The sequence below is a fragment of the Nomascus leucogenys genome, chromosome 19 (genome assembly GCF_006542625.1).
Source record: "Nomascus leucogenys isolate Asia chromosome 19, Asia_NLE_v1, whole genome shotgun sequence".
Lineage (NCBI taxonomy): Eukaryota > Metazoa > Chordata > Mammalia > Primates > Hylobatidae > Nomascus > Nomascus leucogenys.
Genome location: NC_044399.1, coordinates 9,436,649 through 9,456,962, shown reverse-complemented (window position 1 = coordinate 9,456,962; position 20,314 = coordinate 9,436,649). Strand labels below are relative to the sequence as shown.

Sequence of the window (20,314 nt, the reverse complement as noted above, 5' to 3'; positions counted from 1 at the left end):
TTTCGCTCTTGTTGCCCAGGCTGGAGTGCAATGGCGTGATCTTGGCTCACTGCAACCTCCACCTCCTGGGTTCAAGTGATTGTCCTGCCTCAGCCTGCCAAGTAGCTGGGATTATAGGCATGTGCCACCACATCCGGCTAATTTTGTATTTTTAGTAGAGACGGGGGTTTCTCCATGTTGGTCAGGCTGGTCTCGAACTCCAGACCTCAGGTGATCTGCCCGCCTTGGCCTCCCAAAGTGCTGGGATTACAGGTGTGAGCCACCATGCCCGGCCAACATTGCCACTCCTTAATCATTGTAGATGCAGCTCAACTTTTTTTTAAAGCAGCAAATCTTAATATAGACAACTTCATTTTATCATCTCCCACTGTATTTTCTACAGTTCAATGATCTTTGATTGATACCAACTTAAGAAATAATTTTTTTTTTTTTTTGAGATGGAGTCTCGCTCTGTCGCCCAGGCTAGAGTGCAGTGGTGTGCGCTCAGCTCACTGCAACCAATGCCTCCCGGCTTCAAGTGATTCTCATGCCTCAGCCTCCTGAGTAGATTATAGATGTGCACCACCACACCCGGCTAATTTTGTATTTTTTTTTTTTTTTTTTTTTTTTTTTTGAGACGGAGTCTTGCTCTGTCCCCCAGGCTGGAGTGCAGTGGCGCGATCTCGGCTCACTGCAAGCTCCGCCTCCCGGGGTTCACGCCATTCTCCTGCCTCAGCCTCCCGAGTAGCTGGGACTACAGGCGCCCGCCAACACGCCCGGCTAATTTTTTGTATTTTTAGTAGAGACGGGGTTTCACCCTGTTAGCTAATTTTGTATTTTTAGTAGAGGCAGGGTTTTGCCATGTTGGCTAGGTTCGTCTCGAACTCCTGGCCTCAAGTGATCCGCCTGCCTTAGCCTCCGTAAGTGCTAGGATTACAGGTGGAGCCACCAAGCCCAGACCAGGAAACAACATTCGTTAACAGAAAATTAACTCTGTTTAAAATAATAATGGTCATACTTATGTTTGATTGAGTACTTATTGTGTGACACACATCAAATACCTCATTCAATTCTCACAAGAACTTGGGGCAGGCCCTATTTTCCATTCATTCATTCAATAAATACTTGGTGGGCACCTAGTCTGTGCTAGGCCCTGGTCTAGCCGCTGGGATTTTTCATTAAATAAAACAGAGTCCTTACATTCTAGTAGTCCTTACATTCTCAAGGCCCTTACATTCTAGTGTGGGGAGATGGATGAATAAGCAAAATAAATATATAATAATATATTCCATTAAATAGTGATGAAAACTACAAAGAAAAATGAAATAGGCCAGGGGACACAGAATAATGAGGGGTGTTGGGGGAATGACTGGAGCTATTTTAGGCAGGATGGCTAAGAAAAACCTCTCCAAGGAAGTGAAATTTGAGCAAAACCCTGAAAGAAGTGAGCCCATGTGGACACATGGGGGAAAAAGCATTCTAGGCAGGAGGCACAGCAGGTACAAAGGCCCATGTGGGGAGTGTCTGGTAAGTTCAAGGAGCAGCTGGGAGGTCACTCTGAACACAGGGTGACAGCAGGGAGGTCAGGGGACAGCAAAGGGAAGGTCAAGAGGGCTGTGGTGGCTCCACAATGTTTTTTGGGTCTTCCTTTCAATGAGATGGGAGCCACTGAAGGTTTTGAGAAGAGGAAAAGATCAGTATTATCCCCACATTTACAACTGGGTCAGCACAGTTGTAGAGAAGTGAGTAACTTTCCTACAATTAGCAAGTGGCAGACTTAGGATAGAAACAGCCCGATTCTATGATTCTATAGCAAGGCCTCTTAGCTACTAGAAAATTTCCTCTTGGGCAATTTCTATGTCAATATGGGGATGAGATTACTTTAAATATAGTCACAATGAGAAAAGCCTTTATGCTTTTATTTTTCACACGTTAATTACTGAAAACTTTAGTGAGGGAATATTAGTCTAGTCTTTTTATTTTTAACAGGAAGACATTGAAAGATAAAGTAACTTAAGAGTCACAGAACTATTTTATTGAATGGCCTTTTTGCTATTATTATATAAAACAGAAGTAAAAGTTAAAATAGGCAAGGAGGAAAAAAATTTATGGCATAGCCTGAATCTCTTTAGTTTTTCTCTTCAACTTTATTAGAAAAAATTTCAATCATGCAGCAAAGTTGAAAGAATTTTATAGTAAACAACCTGTATACCCCACTGATTATCTCTGTAATTTTTAATCCATATACTCCTCTCTACAGCTATTAAGACACTACAGAAGGAAAGTGGGGAAAACATACTCTTATTAAAAAAGTCTTCTCTTCAAGTGGACTTGGAAAACAAACTTCCTGAGTTACCTTTCTATCTATCTAGGACTTAGGATAATGACTTATTTTTTTCAAGTACTCAAAAAATACTTTTGGAGTTGATTTTCAGTACAATTAAAGAAAAACGAATGTGCTCTGGGGAGTAATATGTTCTTCACTATCTGAGGAAAATTGCCTGAGGAAATTTTCTGAGTCATATGAAAATAGATGGCTGGGCACAGTGGCTCACACCTGTAATCCCAGCACTTTGGGAGGCTGGGGCAGGAGGACTGCTTGAGCTCAGGCATTTGAGACCAACCTGGGCAGCACAGGGAGACCCTCGTCTCTGCAAAAAATAAAAAATTAGCTGGGTGTGGTGGTGCACACCTGTAGTTCCAGCTACTTGGAAGGCTGAGGTGGGAGGATTGCTCAAGCCCAGGAAGTTGAGGCTGCGGTGAGCCATTATCGTGCCACTGCACTCCAGCCTGGGTGACACAGCAAGACCTCATAAATTACTTAAACAAGAATTTACACTGTATTATTCCAATATCTACCTTTCATAGGGAATATATAACTCTTCTGAAAAAATAAAGCAAAAATAAGAAGGCAGCCTATTACTAAGCCGGAAGTCTAAGAGCCAGTATGCCAGAGAGCCGATCATTAATTAAACCTGATGAAGTCAAAAGCCTGTGTCTTACTATTTAGACACACAAGTTTTCCACTATGTCCTACACCAATTCCTCTCCTTAATGCAGCTTCCCATCTTTAGTCCTACTTTATCCAGACCCAATAACGATAAAAGCGCGTGTTGTTTTCTAGACTTCACATGCCCACACTCGACAGATATGAGGACAGAACATAAAACATGAAATCAAGGGGACAATGTTGAATGAAGATCAGAGTATTTCACTGGCCCAGTATCTCCCTGCAGATTTTTTATTAGTTGTAAGGGGAAACATAGCAACTACACTGTGGAAGAACCACACAGCACCTTGACTGGGTGATCACTATTAACACCTGAGGGGCAAATGGATCCCCCCAGTCTCCAGACGCCATACCCTGAGAAATGATACCCTGAGGAGGACACAGCACTTGTTTTGGCCAGAGATGCAGAACCTGAATCTAAACATGAGGAACCATCACAACCATACTCAGAAACATTGTGTAACATCACTGACATTTCTAAAAAATACAGGCCAATGTCATGAAAGACAAAGAAAGGCTGAGGGACAATCAGATTAAAGGAGACCAAAGAGAGAAAATCAATCAATGCCATACCTATTCCTGAACTTGATCCTGCTATAAAAGGACACTGGGGATCTAATGAGAAAATTGGAATATGGACTGTGGGTGAGATAAAGGTATCGTATCAATATTGTTTCCTGAGTTTGATAACTGTACTGTGGTCACTTAAGAGAATATCCTTATTTTTAGGAAATACTTAAGGAAGTATTAAGAGGTAGAAAGACATGATAAAGGTAACTGACTCAGAGAAGTGACATGTACTAAAAAATACAGCACATTCTCCTGATCAGCATTTACAGCCACTTCTATTGCCTGCCTGCCACACTGCAGGTTAATTTAGCTAGAGGGGATAGTTTGTGCTAATTGCCCTGTATCCTCTTTCTTGATTTTTACCAGCTTTCCTAGAACTCTTACACAAGACTCAATGTATAATTCTGATTTTCGTGACTTTAAGCTCACCAGCTTCTAATTCCAACAAAAAACCTATCTGGCTCTTATACAGTCAACTACTTCAATTATATGTGACTTTTTCTAAAAGCATTGATTACCATCTGCAGAATTTCTGTGTACTAAGCCAATATAATGAATTCTTAGTTAGCAGTGATTGGCCTTTCTCTTTCAGGACTCCCTGAAGGCTGTGTCCATGGAAACACGTTCTATCAGTGTCTTCTTCAGTCCAGTTGAACTGAAAACTTGAAGGGCTTTTTTTTCCAGCAGTTGCTGTTGAATCAACCAGTGTGCTAAATTGTTTCTGTAGATTCACCACCATTTCTGGAAATGGAGAAAAAAAAGGAAACAAAATAACAAGTAATGTTAAATCACAAATAAAGCCTGGAATTTACTTGATAGGAATGTACCAATATTGGTTCCTTAGTTTTGGCAGATGTACCACGGTAATGTAACAGGATAACGTTAAGGGAAAATGAAACTGGATGAGATGCATGGGGGAAACCCTACTTCAAAAAGAATGTACAGTCTAAAAGGAATTCTATAAGCAAAGAATTCCCAAAATCGTAACAATTTAGGATTTTAGATTTTGGCAGGAACTGAGGCTCTGTTTTGAAGAATGGCAAGTTCCTGAAGTAGATTCCTGCAGAGATTTCTTGCAGAGCATGATGCTCCTTTGGATGTACACGTGCCCTGGAACATTTGTTTAAAAAAAGTAAAAAACTTAAGCATTCAACATTTCAAGTCCAGATATTTAATTTTTCTACAACTGTGTTGCTACTTCATATTAACAAGACAAAATTTGACTTACCTCTTTTTTTATATGCTACTGGTTTGTCGACAAATGAGTAGTAGAGTGGCTTTTCACTTTTCCACAGGTACCTGTACAAGGTAAAGAAACAGCTGGAGCAGGATGGAGATGAAACGGACATAAACACATTGCCTGAAGCACTATCTGAGATTTCTGATATTTCGTGATAGTTCTGGCTTAGAATGGCCTATTGGCACATGTCTATATTGTCTATTGAACTGAGGCCCTAGAAGGAACCACTGACCAAGAGCCCAGGCCAAGAGAATGGTGTGCTCCTCTCAAAAGCCACCCAGATGCTGTGACATCTTGAAGATGCTATTAATTATACAAGAAACATAGAAACGGTTTCCTTCACCATAAATTTCCCCTGCTGCTCATTCTCATAAAGTGAAGCCACCTCAGAAATGACTGTTCCTCATTGCCTTTGTCCCAATGCCTTTTTACTGAGAGTTGTTAGTAGTACTTCTGATTCTGATAACTTACACAGAGTGAACAGTAAATGCGTCTCTCTGGCACCTAATGCCAGGAAATCTGTTCTATTCCTGGTGTAAAGGAGAGGAAAAGACTGGATTCCAGGATGACACAGTCCCAGTAGTCCCTGTCCCGACTCAGCCTATTCTTGCCAAGGGAAGGGCGGCCAGGGAGTTTCCACTGTAAAATGGGGATCCTGGATTGCTCTGGCTCTTGGGGTTTCCTCCAGGACAAACACTAAGAGCCATCTAAGGTTCCTACAGATTAGGGTGATCAGTTCCAGAATCCAAAAGGAAGTGACATGTTCTATTTCTGGTTCTAGTGGCTGTTGCTAAACTTTGCCAAGCAGACACTGCTGCTCTGGAACAAAGACAACAATATTTATTCTTAGTCTCATTTTCATTATTTCTGTGTTCCCTAGAGCAGAGGACTTTCACAACTTATAATAATTTTAAAAATCCACCTTCTTCTTGATCCCAGGCCGTTTTCTTATTTTGAAAGACACTGTGGCAACAAGAAAGAGTATTGAATCAGAAGACCTGGCTCCACCACTTTCTGGTGGTATGACCTTGAATGACAAATTATGGAGGTTCTCAAAGGCAGAGACTGTCTCAGCCATCCTTAGGCCCCTAGTGTTGTTAGGGAGTGGTAGATAGTAGGAACTCACTTAAACATTTGTTGAAGAATAATTGGATGAATAAATGAACAAAGAAATGAATTTAGCATCTCTAAACTTATCCTCTACTTTCACAGGGTTATTCTGAGAATCAGATAACGTATGTACTGGTTCTTTAAATCCTATACAATAATTAGAATTATTATTTAGTACTTGACAAAGTGCCTCGCTAGTACATACTCAAGAAATATCTGTGAACTTTCCAGAAAAACAGATTAAAAATAGGAAGCCAGAAATACAAATATTTTTAAAATCTGTAGTACCTATAATAATTTCTCACCATTTATTTTTAATACTAGGAAGTAATACGTATATAAAAGCACACATTTTTAACAATATTTTAGTAATATCATTTAGCAAATAATCATTTTAACCGATTTAAGAACTGAGTTTTTCAAGAATTTTAAAAAATACTTGATCAAGTCAGTAAAATCATGACTATACATAAAACAGACGTTGACTTTTTATTTTGAATTTCTGCAATGATATTAAATGTTAAGAACAGAAAGGAGTCGGGTGCAGTGACTCATGCCTGTAATCCCAGCAGTTTGGGAGGCCGAAGCGGGAGGATCACCTGAGGTTGGGAGTTTGAGACCAGCCTGACCAACATGGAGAAACCCCGTCTCTTTAGTAAATACAAAATTAGTCGGGCATGGTGGCACATGCCTGTAATCTCAGCTACCTGGGAGGCTGAGGCAGAACTGCTTGAACCCGGGAGGCGGAAGTTGCGGTGAGCCAAGATCGTGTCATTGCACTCCAGCACTCCAGCCTGGGCAACAAGAGCAAAAATCCATCTCAAAAAAAAAAAAAAAAAAAAAAAGAAAAAAAGGACATTTTTCTAATCATTAGGTAGCAGTAGAGATGTAATTAATGTTATACAGGAGACGGTTTCCTGAAAATCATGTGAAACTAAACTTTAGTGAACCATACATACCACATTTAAAATATATCAGAGAGTTTGTCATTTAATGTTATGGTAAATGAGTTAGTGATTCTTTAAAATATATTTTTTTGCTATTAATTTTCTTAAATAATAAAATCTCAAAGGATAAAGAAGTTCCCTAAACAGTCTAATCCCAATCCCTGGGCACACTCACTGCTAAACATTCCTTGTGAATACCTAATCTAAATAGAAGTTTCTTATGCGTTTACAGTAAATGCCTATACAAGTGGCAATCATGCCACAGATCAAGAAAGCACTATGATGTCCTTGGGGTGATACACCCCAAGAATGGGAAAGGTGATCCAAAATAAAAATACTCTGTTTAGATACCTGAAATGAAAGCTTCTTCCAAAATTGACTTTACCTTGCCTGCCTTTTCTCATTACATAAAACTACAAAAAGAGACACATCACAAACCATGTTTTCCAGCTAGATGTTATCCATATACTTCTCTCTTGTCTGTCTGCATGTTTCCTCGTTTTTAAAAATTAAGCTATAATTTACATTCAGTAAAATTTACTCTTTTCAGTGTAGTTCTGCTAGCACTGACAAACACATACAGTGTTGCATGTGTGTACTCATCACAATTACTATGCAGGACAGTTCCATTACTCCAAAATATCTCCCACATCCCTTGACAGTCAACCCTTGATCTCAGGCAACTACTGGTCTGTTTTTCTGTCCTTATAGTTTAGCTTTTTCCAGAATGTCATATAAATGGAATCATAGCATAAGTAACCTTTTGAGTCTTTCACGTAGCATAATGCATTTAAGATTCACTCATATTGCTGGATGCATCAGAAGTCTGTACTGCTAAATGGTATTCCACTGTACGGATATAACAGTTTAGCCAGTCACCAGTTGAAGAACATGTGGTTTGTTGCTAGTTTTTGGCAATTATGAATGAAACCATTAGAAACATTCCTATGCAGATTTTTGTGTGAGCTTGTTTCCATTTCACTAGGGTAAATATCTAGGAGTGAAAAACACTGGATAACATAATAAATGTATGTTTAACTTTGAGAAACTGCCAACTTTTCAAACTAGCTGCACCATTTTGAATTCCCACACTTGGAATGATCAGTTTTTGTTTTTGTTTTGTTTTGAACCATTCTAATTGGTATATAATGATATGTCATTGTCGTTTTAATTTGCATTTCCCTATTAATGATGTTAAACATCTTTTCGCATGTCATCTTGATATCATCTTTGATAAAACGTCTTTTCAAATATTTTGCCCATTTAAAAAAATGGAGTTTTTTTCTTATTGCCTAAGAATTCTTTATATACTCTAGATACAAATCTTTTAATGGATATGTGATTTGCATTTAATTTCTCCTAGTCTGTAGCTTCTTATTCTTTTAAGTTCTTTTGTGGAGCAGAGGTTCTTACTTCTGATGAAATCCAATTTACCCATTTTTTTTCCTCTTATAGATCATGCTTTTGGTGTCACATGTAAGAAATTTCTGCCTAACCCAAAAGGGAAGGCAAAAATTAGCAGTGAACTCAAATTAAAACCACAATGAGATATCACTATACACCAATTAGGGCATAGGGATTTTCTGCACAGGCTTAAATTTTTCTCCATGTTCTTCTTAACATCTTCTATAACAGCTAGAAGTCATCAAAGTAGCCTCTTATGCTGTTTCAGGTTTTCAACTATTGTTTATTAGTGGTTTTCATAATCTCATGCATAGGAACCCCTGCTTAGATACAGAAAATGTTTTCATAATTTTCATCTGACAACATGGATGATAATATTCAGAGAAACAAAGAGAAAAATTAGAAATTTATGTCAACATGGGGGTAGGGAAGGGTGAAACCGACAGGTGACCATCACACACCGGAGCTCTGTGCCTGAGCAGCAGTTGGTAGTGCTTCGCATATTACTCAGCAGTGACTCACATTGCACGTGTGTGTCAGCCCTCAGCACATACTCTAGGAAGAAGGACCTTGGAAAGGGGTCCCCTCGACAGCCTCCACCTTTGGGCCCGGTACCTCCCTGGAAAGTGCCATTTTATAACCAGACTTACTTTCTTTGGCTGATAAATTATTCCCTAAAGTAGCTAAAAGCCGGTAAGTCTTAAATGTGCAACTGATACAACACTGCAATAATGAACTGGGCCTCCAAGAGCTATGTTTAAAGTGTAGGCTGGTGTCTGGCTTGGGGTAAGGAAAGCCCTGTCACCACTGAGACACCAGGGTGGAATGGCCCCTAGGCACCCAGTCCTCAGGATCCATCAGGACTAACCCCAGCTAGCACCACAGAAAGGAAGGCTGATTCTCCAAGATGACCTAAGACACATAACAAACTCTTATTGCTGCTGCTATTCTTGTGCCCACTGAGAGCCACTGACTGAAGAGCCACTCCTTCTCTGATGAGGAGGAGGGGGGCCTGGTTTCCTGGGAATCCATGGGCTGTTGGGATAAATTGACCTCCACCCCTCTTTTTCATTGTGCATCAATCCTGCCTACTGAGAGGGAACCTGTCACACTTCCCTGCTTTGGAAAGGATCATCTCCACAGTGCCTTTTCCACCCCAAGAGTCTGTTTTTCTATTTAAAAGCCGTCTGAAATTTAGAGGAAAAATAATCTAGTTCTACTTTCATACTGGAAAATTGGGTCTTAATTACAGTATATAAGTGGGCATTATTATGTCTATTTTACTGATGAAGAAATAGGGGCTGAACAAATTCTCATTTCAACTAATTTGGGGAACCCTGACTTTTCTCAAAGGATATAAAATTACTGAGTTGAATTAGTATTACTGTAAATTTACATTAAATACAGAGATGTCACCCTTTTCTTCAAAGCCTCAAAGAGACTCAGACTCAACAAAAGGTTAAGTAACTGGCCCATGGGCACACAGCTAGCTTGTAATGCAGACAGGATTCAAACTTAGCACTGCTTATGCTCTCTCTACTCTACCACAATGAGCCCACATCAGAATGACAGTTCAAAGAAAGGCAGTGACACTGGCTGAATCAAATGGACGTGCTTTTTGCTTTCCTGTGTTTTAATTTTCACAGGGATCTTTGTTTTGGGGGAACATTCCAATTACATATGTTGCAAGGTAACATTTGTAATCTTTCTAATATTGGGAAGCACAGATGAGAAATGACTAAATTTGAGAAAGGGAAAGAGGGAGGAGTATTAGAAATACAGGCAAGTCTCATGCAAATTATAAAAAGTTAAATTATAAAAAGTATACTGTGGTATCCTGCATTGGATCATGGAACAGAAAGAGGACATTAATAAAAACACTGGTGAAATCCACATAAAATCTAAACTTTGATTAATAGTAATGTAAAAAAGAGAAAAGTTAATTAGAGTGTAGGGCTAATATTTCCAGAAAAAAAAGTCCCAATGCAGATCGGTGTATACTGATGAAGCTTCAGCTTTCAAATGTAAAGTAACAGACACAGAAGTAAAGCAGGTGCATCTAAATCAGAAAAGAGAACATACTTGGCCCTTGCTTCTTCCCATTTTTGTTTTTTCTCATCAAAAGCTTTCTTCATAATTTGGTACCACTTTCTGAAATCAAACCATGGCTTATCTGAAAGAAATAAAATCCAAGATTATTAACCAAATAAACCACACTATAATAATACACATTGCTCATTTGAGTTTCATTAATTGACATAGCTAAACATTTATATACTAGCTCTTGGAATCTATGGATGGAGTCATTGTCTCTCTACTCTAACAGGACTCTCCTGAGGAATCTGTCAATCCCTCCTCCAAGATCCTACCTATATTGTAGCCCCAACTAAATTATACTGAAATCATCTTTTTACATGTCTGCTTTTCCTAGACTTGACTATTACCTCCTTGAGAACAGAACACATATTTTGTTTGCCACTACAAAGAAGGCCTGCTCCTCCTCTCAAACCCAACACCCAGCACAGTGCCTGGCACACGGTGGTGTTCCAATATGATGAATAAATGTATAAAGGAACAAATGATGGATAAATGTGTAAAATGGTACTATAGTAGCTGAACCCAGACTTCCAGTTTCACCAGCTCCTATTCCCATTCTTCATAATCTGAATTCAAAGAATCTAGAGACAAGTAAGAAAGTGGACTGCATTGGACAGTTGGTGTGAGTGTGTGATCAAGATGTAAACGTCAGAGAGACAACAGAACTGAATGCAGTAAAGTATAAAAACTCACTCCTCACTCTTTCATTCCATATAGGGATTATTCTCCATCATTTGCTGGCCAAGGCAGTCTTTCCATGCCTAACTAAAAATCTTTTCAACTGATCAATATAATAATTGTTTAATCCAATATGACCTTGTAGACCATACAGCCACAGAGGAGAGGAAACTACCGAAAGAATTATAAGAATAGAGGAAAACTATAGTAATCAATAGAACTCATGGTTCTTTGACCTGGAGTAAATCACAACTTTTCTAAACCTCAATCTCCCCATCAACAATGCTGGGGGCAGGGGACGGTGATTAGCACACAGAGCAGAGAGAAATGACAGTGATCTTTGCCCTGCCGACAGCATGGATTTATTTTGAGGCTTACAGGGAGACAGGTCAAAGTGCTCTGTTTATTGTACATGTCTACATAGTAAATTATCACCTTTTAGCATTAGAGGGGATATTAGAAGACAGCTAGTTCAACCTTTCACTCTACATAGAAGCCAAAATCAGCAATGTACAGAAAGTAGTATTTTATTTTGCACATATTCTGGAAAGAACACCCAAACTGATTGCTTCCAATAAATTCAAGCCTCTAAAACCAATGAACATAAATCCTAATGAGAACATTAAGAAACTGGAATTGAATTTAATAATTCACATATTCACCACACTTCACTGAGTTGCTCTTAGGCTAGTCACTATGTTAGGCACTAAAGATACAGTAAAAGAAAAAAAAAAGATATGATCCCTCCCTCCAGAAGCTCACACTTCACTTGTCTGTATATCACTTATAAAATACTTATTAGATGCCAGATACTCTTCTAAGCACTTTACAAATATTGGCAATCTAATAGTGACAGATGTACTTAGGCCATTAGTTACACCTCAATGCACTAAACATCTAGAAGAAGTCTGAACAAGAGTGACTGTGGCAGGAGTTATTAGTTCTGATTTGGGAAGAGGTGAAGCATTGTGAAGTGGGTAGGTGTGAAGACCAGACAGAAGAGTGGTGTTTATGCTGCATCTTCAAGAATAAAGAGGCATTTGCCAGGGACTGAACAGGAGTTGGGATAAGAAGGAAAGAGCATTTGAAATAGAGGGACCAGCAAAAGCAAAGGCTGAAAGCATCAGAATAGACAGGATGGTCACAAAGCTTCCTATATATTCATGATCTAGCATGGCTGGTGAGTAGAAGTTGGGAATACAAAGCAGGCTGGTCTTACATATAATACGGACTCACTGATATTTTTTAGTATCCTAGAGATACAAGTAGGTAATTATGAAAAAACAATACTGGTACAATATACAATTTGTATACATGTGTTTGTTTATGTGTATATGTATATTTTTCAAAGTTGTTTGCCTACGTTTATTCCATCTTTTAATCTATCATCTATAACCACTTTGAATTTGAATGATAAAAAATTAAAATACCTTTTTTGTTCTTTTCATTATGTTTTTCAGCAAGATTAGACAAAGACCTGGAGATAACAATAAACAAATCAATTTATTTAGAAGTCATGTATTTGGAAAGATAAATTCTGAATTCTTCTGAGAGAAAAGTATAGAACAGTATTTGAAATTGATACCAAGTTTTAATGGAGAAGCCAACACTGAAACAGAGGAGGAGACACTATAAATACTGTCACTCTTTGTTGGCATCTGGGAGGGGTGACATATTAAGATTCCTTTACTTTCTAAAATAATCTTTGAGAACACATATTGCCAGGAGCCTAAAGGGATATAGATAGAGATTTATGAAGATACTTTAAAACTAGGAAATCAGTGGAGCAATGAGGAACATTGCTACCTAAAGAATAACAGGTATAAAACATGATCAAACAACTGACAACCAGCTGAGTCAAAGTACTGTGTAAGAAATAATTGTGACTACTAGTCAAGGTTCTGTAACAATTGAGAGTCTCCATTTTTTGAGATAACATAGAATTAGGTAAATACAGTACAAATTTTTTCTTTAGCTCTTTTTTTAAAGTGTCTTCATGACATTTAAAGCTTCCTTAAAAAACTAAGATCAGCACCATAAAATGTTACTTGTCATAAAATTGATGTACACTTACCACTCTAAATTGTCATCCAATAGAAAGAGCAGTTTCAATACCACCACAATGATAGCTACAGCTTGTACATCGTACTTAACAGTTTTTGCCATTTTAGCTATAGGATCAAATGTCAGAAAATCCACTTCTCCCATTCCAGTCATTTTTACCACGTGGCAAGTTAAGCTATGCATTTCATCTGAAGAACAAAACAGTAAAATGTAAAGTAAATTATTTGGCAACTAGACCATCCCCAATGTATATATCCATAAAATAACCTTTATCTTAAAACATGACACTATGCAAGAACTCAGAGACACACATTTTGTGAATAAAACATCAAAACATGGCATCCGTACAGAAAAATGAATGGTAGAATCTTAAAACGGCGTATCATTCCCTATTCCGACTTCCTAAAACATCTACAATTTCTAGGACACATCCTGGCATCTGGCAGCCACATACCAGTTGTTTCATCCACGTCTCTTGTCTGTGTTTCTACAGCAGTGTTTGCTCACCTAAAACTAACTCCCTTTAAGACCAAAAGCTTCTCTAGCAATGGATGTGCACTGGCTGGCATCCTGGCTAGCACAATGGAAGCCCTCAACAACTGTTTAACTAGATATATTGCTTTCCTAAAGAAATTACATGTTCAGCATAGACTACACCTATTACTCAAGACTGAATAATGTGGGACTTGGAACCAGAAGACCTAGGACCTATATTTAAGCTTTCCAATCATTAGTTTTGTGACTCTTGGATCAGAGTCACTTAGCCTCAGTTTCTTCACTTGTAAAATGGGTTATAATGAGAATAAATTGAGGTTATGCTCAAGTGAATAGACTTTGAAAACTAAACAAAAAATTTCTGTACTTCCCAATCTAAGTATGTAAGCTGTGACCACACCCTACTCTAATCAGTTTCAAGTATGATAGCCATTTTTTATAAGAGATAATGAGCTTGCATGGAACTGAACTGAATCTCCTACATGCATTCAGTTACCATGTCCTGTTAATTCCATTCTCTCAATGTGGCATACGGTACCATGGTTGAGAAGAGACTACGGAACCAAACTGCTGGGACTACAGTCCCTGCTCCATCACTTACTAGCTCTGTGACCGTGGACATGTTATACAACCTTTATATGCCTCAGTTTTTAAACAGTCTATCTAAAATAGGAATAAGAATAGTAACTGCTTCATAGCTATTGTGAAGACTGAATTAATGAATACACCTAAGGCACTTGGATCAGTGCTGACTGCTTTCCAATCCATCCCCTTTCTTCCCTTCACTGTTGCTCCTTAGGCCACCCTTATAACTGCTCTCCCTTTCTATAGTCTTACTCTCCTGTGGCCCAATCATCGTATTCCCCTGCTCTCATGAACTCACTAAAGCTTTCAGCTCCCAGACTAATCTCCATAGTTCCCCCAAACAAGCCATATTCTCACTTGCCTCTCTGCTTTGCACAGCTACTTTTGCCCCTTTGCCTAGAAAGCCAGTTTCTTTCCCCCATTCCTCATCTTAGGCTCTGCCTGGCTGACGCTCACTCATCTTAGAGAACTTAGTTACACCAGTGACTTCCTCTAGGAACAGACATGGTACCACAGCCTCCTGTGACTGGCCCTCTTCTGAGTGCTAAAGCAGATGTCCTGACATGTACCCTTCTACTGCACACAGTTAAGGGTTTATCTTTCTGTTTCCCTCTTAAACTTGAGGGTGACTCAATCTTGTTTTATTTGTCTTCCTAACTGCTACAACCCACACATAATTCATACTAATTACATGTTTATGATAAAGAATAAATAAAACACAAAATTAATTTCTTTCTTGAAACATTTAAGTAAAAAAATTTGGTTGATTAAAAAATGCTTTGTTAACATAGAAACAGAACACATATAACAATGATAATTCAAAATATCGCATCAAAGTATTTTTATGTCTCCAGATTCTGACAGCTTGGCTCAAGTTTTCACTTGGCTTTTATTCTTCCAACAAACATTTATTGAGCAACTAGTGTGCTCTGGGTACTTAAGACACAGACACAGTCCTTTTCCTCAAGTCCTTTTCCTAATGATAATACAGTATGGTACAGGCTATGACAAAGATGGGATGGTGCTTTCAGGAAATGCAAATAGTCCAACAAGGCTTTAGTGTTGAATGTGAAGAGGCTGGCACGGCCAGACAGTGCAGGTCTTTGTGAGGCAGAGAATTTGGACTATTATACTATTAAGATAATTTCAATTTACAGGTTTCACCTGAATTTACTCCTGGGTTCATTCAGATGCAAAAAGATTAGGAGACAGAAAATTAAGCTCAATTCAACAGGCATTTACTGAGTGTCCACTAGGTACAAGACACTGTGCATTACTATAATGGAGGAAATTAGAGAAATGAATGATAGGACTCTTGCACTCAAACATGTACACTTCAAACACAGAAAAAATTAATTTTAAAATACATTCACTAAAATTTTAACCATTATCTATATTGGGTTGTAGAAGCTATAGTCTCTTCTCAGATAATTTAAAAATCAAAACCATATTAGTATTATTATTCTAAAAAATGACATTTCTTGAAATATTTCTCTTCTTTTAAAATTAATATCTTGGCCAGGCGTGGTGGCTCATGCCTGTAATCCCAGCACTTTGGGAGGCCAAGGTGGGCAGATCACCTGAGGTCAGGAGATCCAGACCATCCTGGCTAACACAGTGAAACCCTGTCTCTACTAAAGATACAAAAAATTGGCCTGGCGTGGTGGTGGGCGCCTGTAGTCCCAGCTACACTGGAGGCTGAGGCAGGAGAATGGCGTGAACCCAGGAAGTGGAGCTTGCAGTGAGTGGAGATCACGCCACTGCACTCTAGCCTGGGTGACAGAGTGAGACTTCGTCTCAAAAAAAAAAAAAAAAATTAAGATCTTGAACTGCTCCCCTTATGCCAAAAGTACAGACTAATAAAAACAGCAACTGGAAGAAATAATGAGAATGGTAGCAAGGGCAGTATAGGTCTTGGAAGGGAGCAGAGGGTGGGAAGACCACAGGCTTTGGAAGGGGAAGACTGGGTTGTAGGAATCTACTCTGCCATCTACCAGCTGGGTGTCCCTGAACCGCCCTAAGTCTCATCTGTCAAGGGGAAGCCTGCTTGCCCTCCCTTTCCACCTTCACAAAGGAGATAATTTATATATGGGCACTTTGGAAACTTCAGAAATTACATATATGAAACAGAAATTACATAAATGATCACGAACGCCGTCAGAAACTCTATCCAGCAGGCTTGTGGGTGACAATGGGAGGAACCGCAGTAGAGGGTGGAGAGTGCATCTGAGCTCATTCATGGCCATCAAAGGGGCAGTGCTTACTCAGGCAGCGTGTGTGTGACATACTTGCCCAAACCTTTCCCTGAGCCCCAGAGGCTACCTGGTCACCTTTAAAGGCGTTGAGGAGGGGCAGCTATTGTCCCAGCAAGTTTAAAACCACTTTTAGCTTTCTGGGAACCCTAAACCCTCTCTTTGTAAAAGTACCACATACATATATCTCTTCTTTTTGATCAATGGCACCACACAACTGATGGCATTACCAGGAGCAATATTTGTAATTACAAATGGCATATTCTGGAAATACTCTTATAATCTTATGTATGGGTGGTTTGCAAACCAACTGTAAACATTTTAGAATCTACATCCTAAGGTATAGGGACTATCATAACTTAATTTGTAGATCTATTTTTTGTTTAAAAAAAAAATAGGCCAGGCTTGGTGGCTTATGCCTGTAATCCCAGCACTTTGGGAGGTCAAGGCAGGAAGATGGCTTGAGCCTGGAGGTTCAAGACCAGCCTGGGGAACATGGCAAGACCTCGTCTCTATTAAAAATAATAACAATAAAAAAAACTAGCCAGGTATGGTGGTGTGTGCCTGTAGTCTCAGCTACTCGGGAGGCTGAGGTGGGAGGATCACTTAAGCCCAGGAGTTCAAGGTTGTAATAAGCTACGATCACGCCACTGCACTTCAGCCTGGTCAACAGAGCAAGATCTTGTCTTCAAGAAAAAAGAAAAAGCTTATTGCACTCCCCGTGCCCACTAATAAGTAATACAACTCAATATAGGATATTTGTAAGATACATAAAGGTAGGAGAAGAAAAAAATAACATGTGTTACCCTAACGTAGAAATAGCCACTTTAACATTTTGGTATATTTACTTCTAATCTTTCCACGAATGTCTTCATTTTCTACAGCTGTGGTTATGTTATACATAATTTTGTAATTTGGCTTGTTTGACTTTTTATTATAACAAACATTTTCCATGCTTTTATGAACTCTTCATAAACATTATTTTAAAAGCTACATACCTAATGTTCCACTGAATGTACACAACACTGTTTACATAACCCTTCCCTTTCTTTTGGATATTTAAGTTGTTTCTGATTTTTCAATATTATAAATAAAGAGACTAATGACATTTATGTGTAATTTTTTTCTATATTTCACATTATTTCTATTGAACAGACTGTGAGAAGTGAAATTTTTCTACCTCCATTTTTTATAATACTGCCTCCAAAAAGTCACTTAATAAATATCAAATGACAATAATGTCTCTCTGCATATTATAACGGATTTATTTCTACTCCTTACAGGAAATGTTAGGCAAGAAATACAGTTAAACTATTATATCAGCCAGAAAACCTATCATCCCCTCTCTGTCCAATAATAAACACGTGAGATAGATGATTGCTTGCTATTAACCAGGCTGCATCAGTTATATTTTGATAATCCCTGGTATTCCTTCCATAACCCAGTATTCTCTCTATAAACTCAGGATTTAGAACATAAGACAGCATACAGGAACTTTCCGCACTTGAGAGACCCATCAAAGAAGCAGAAAGAAAAAAAAATCCAAAATAGTAATTCTGATCTATACAACATATCCAAATGCAGAAATAAGATCTTCCAAATTCTGGAATCTTAAATAATTACTGATTTCTGGAATCTCAATAAGAGCCATGTTCCTTAGCTTTAAAAATGTTACATTTGAAAAATTTAAATTATTTTTGTTCCTGTTTTAAAAAAGATTTTTAAATTATGACAATACTTACATTTATATACATGTTACTACATATTTCTACTCATATTTATAGTTACTGTACATACAATTTTGTATATTGCTTTTTTCACATAACACATGTATTTTACTCTCCTATTAACAATACATTCAATCACATTTTTTACATTGCTTCAGCAATGGTATGGTCACACCATGTTTGTATTTTCTCTTAAGAATATAAGTCCAAAATTTCTCACATTTCTAGTCTAACAAGAAATTCAGGACTGGATTCCACCAGCAGATTCCATTGAGGTTGCCTGTGTGTTGGTATACTATGAACCAGGTATAGTGAGGCTCTTTTTACATTCTATGTTTCACTGCCTTAAAGAGTTCAATATGATCTGACCAGATTTTGATCTCCATTTGTTTTATGCACTGGATATATTATCAAACAACAAAAATGTTACCATAGATTAGCTTCTAGGATTTTTTTAAAAATTAGAATTCATTATGTAATAATAATGCCTCATGCAAATTAAAAAGTGCCATTTTGGGATGGGGGACAGGTCATTAAAAACATATACTGAAACATTTGGTACTTTACTTGCACTTAGCAAACTTACCATAAAAATCAAACATATTCTCTCAAGCATAAATCCCTCACACCAAAACAGAACTCTCATTTCTGAAAACTCTATTTCTGAATATTGACCCTTTAATGATTTTAAAAGGTCTGAATTATTTTAAGAAAGGATTCTGACATTAAGTTTCATGTTACCATGGACCTTTTCAGGTGGTTCTAATAGTCTGTGATTTGAAAAGATTCTATACTCTGCTTATTATAACTTTACTAGTTAAAGTGTCCCCACAATATATGCCACACACTTACCAGGGAGGTTGACTTCCATCAAGTATTTCATACACAGTATGTTGGGATGAAGATAGCAGTCTTCAGTTATGTCTGGAAAACGAGGCAAATCTAAAAATGTGCCAACTTCTATTGTTTTTTTATAGATATCCTCGTAGTCAGGCCAAGACTGAAATAAAAGAGAGACCATCGTAGTTGCGATTTCTGCAACAAAAATTATTTTTAAAAGTATGTTCTGATTTAGAATGGCTATTATTAAAAAGTAAAAAAATAACAGATGCTAGCTAGTGAAGTTGTGCAGAAAAAGGAACACTTATGCACTGCTGGCAGGAATGTAAATTAGTTCAGCCACTGTAGAAAGCAGTTTGGAGATTTCTCAAATAACTTAAAACAGAGCTGCCATTCAAGCCAGCAAACCTATTACTGGATATACACCCAAAGGAATATAAGTCATTGACACATGCATGTGTGTGTTCATCACAGCACTATTTACAATAGCGAAGACATGGAATCAACCTAAATGCCTACCAACAGTGGACCAGATGAAGAAATTGTCGTCTATATACACCATGGAATATTACACAGCCCTAAGAACAAGATCATGTCCTTTGCAGTGACATGGATGGAGCTGGAGGCCATTATCCTAAGCAAATTAATGCAGTAACAAAAATCCAAATACTGCATTTCTCACTTATAAGTGGGAGCTAAACACTGAGTACACATGGACACAAAGAAGGGAACAACAGACACAAGGGCCTACTTCAGGGTGGAGGGTGAGGATCAAAAAACTACCTTTACCGTGCTTATTACCTGGGTGACAAAATAATCTGTACACCAAACCCCCACGACACGCAATTTACCCATGTAACAAACCTGCATGTGTGCCCCTTGAACCTAAAATCAAAGTTGGAAAGAAAAAAAAAAATTTCTGATTTAGCAAGTAATATGTTCCAAGACAGAGTATTTGGAATGCTCAAGAAAGAAAAACAAACAGGTAAAACTAATATGCACTCACTGAATAAAATTTGGAATTTGGAGAAAAGCATGAAGGGAGAAAACCCCCATAAATCCTTAATATTTTAACTCAGCAATTTTAAATCATAAATACTAAATGTTAAAAGCCACTAAAATTCTATTTGGCTCTTAAAACTCTTACTGGGTTTTCCCATGATATGGTAAAATCACTGCTTCTTGCCTTAGAAGAATCTGGAGAAAGGATGAAAGCTACAACCCAGAGTTATAATGTTGTCATGACTGCTCTGATACACAACTTCCCTCTCACCTTTCCCACCTGCACTCTCTCATTACTCTTCAAATTCATAGCT

The 20,314-nt window shown here is 38.1% G+C and overlaps 1 protein-coding gene across 1 annotated transcript in view; it reads right to left on the bottom strand.

Annotated features, from left to right (window-relative positions):
- Positions 1-20,314, bottom strand: part of TAF1B (TATA-box binding protein associated factor, RNA polymerase I subunit B) — a 92,195-nt gene that overhangs the window by 11,312 nt on the left and 60,569 nt on the right. The window contains exons 9-14 of the mRNA XM_003272721.4: positions 19,011-19,158; positions 13,110-13,287; positions 12,466-12,512; positions 10,343-10,433; positions 4,788-4,858; positions 4,078-4,300 (exon numbers count right to left, since the gene is read on the bottom strand). Coding sequence (XP_003272769.1) covers positions 4,078-4,300; positions 4,788-4,858; positions 10,343-10,433; positions 12,466-12,512; positions 13,110-13,287; positions 19,011-19,158 — 758 coding nt within the window. The remainder of the gene's footprint in view (positions 1-4,077; positions 4,301-4,787; positions 4,859-10,342; positions 10,434-12,465; positions 12,513-13,109; positions 13,288-19,010; positions 19,159-20,314) is intronic.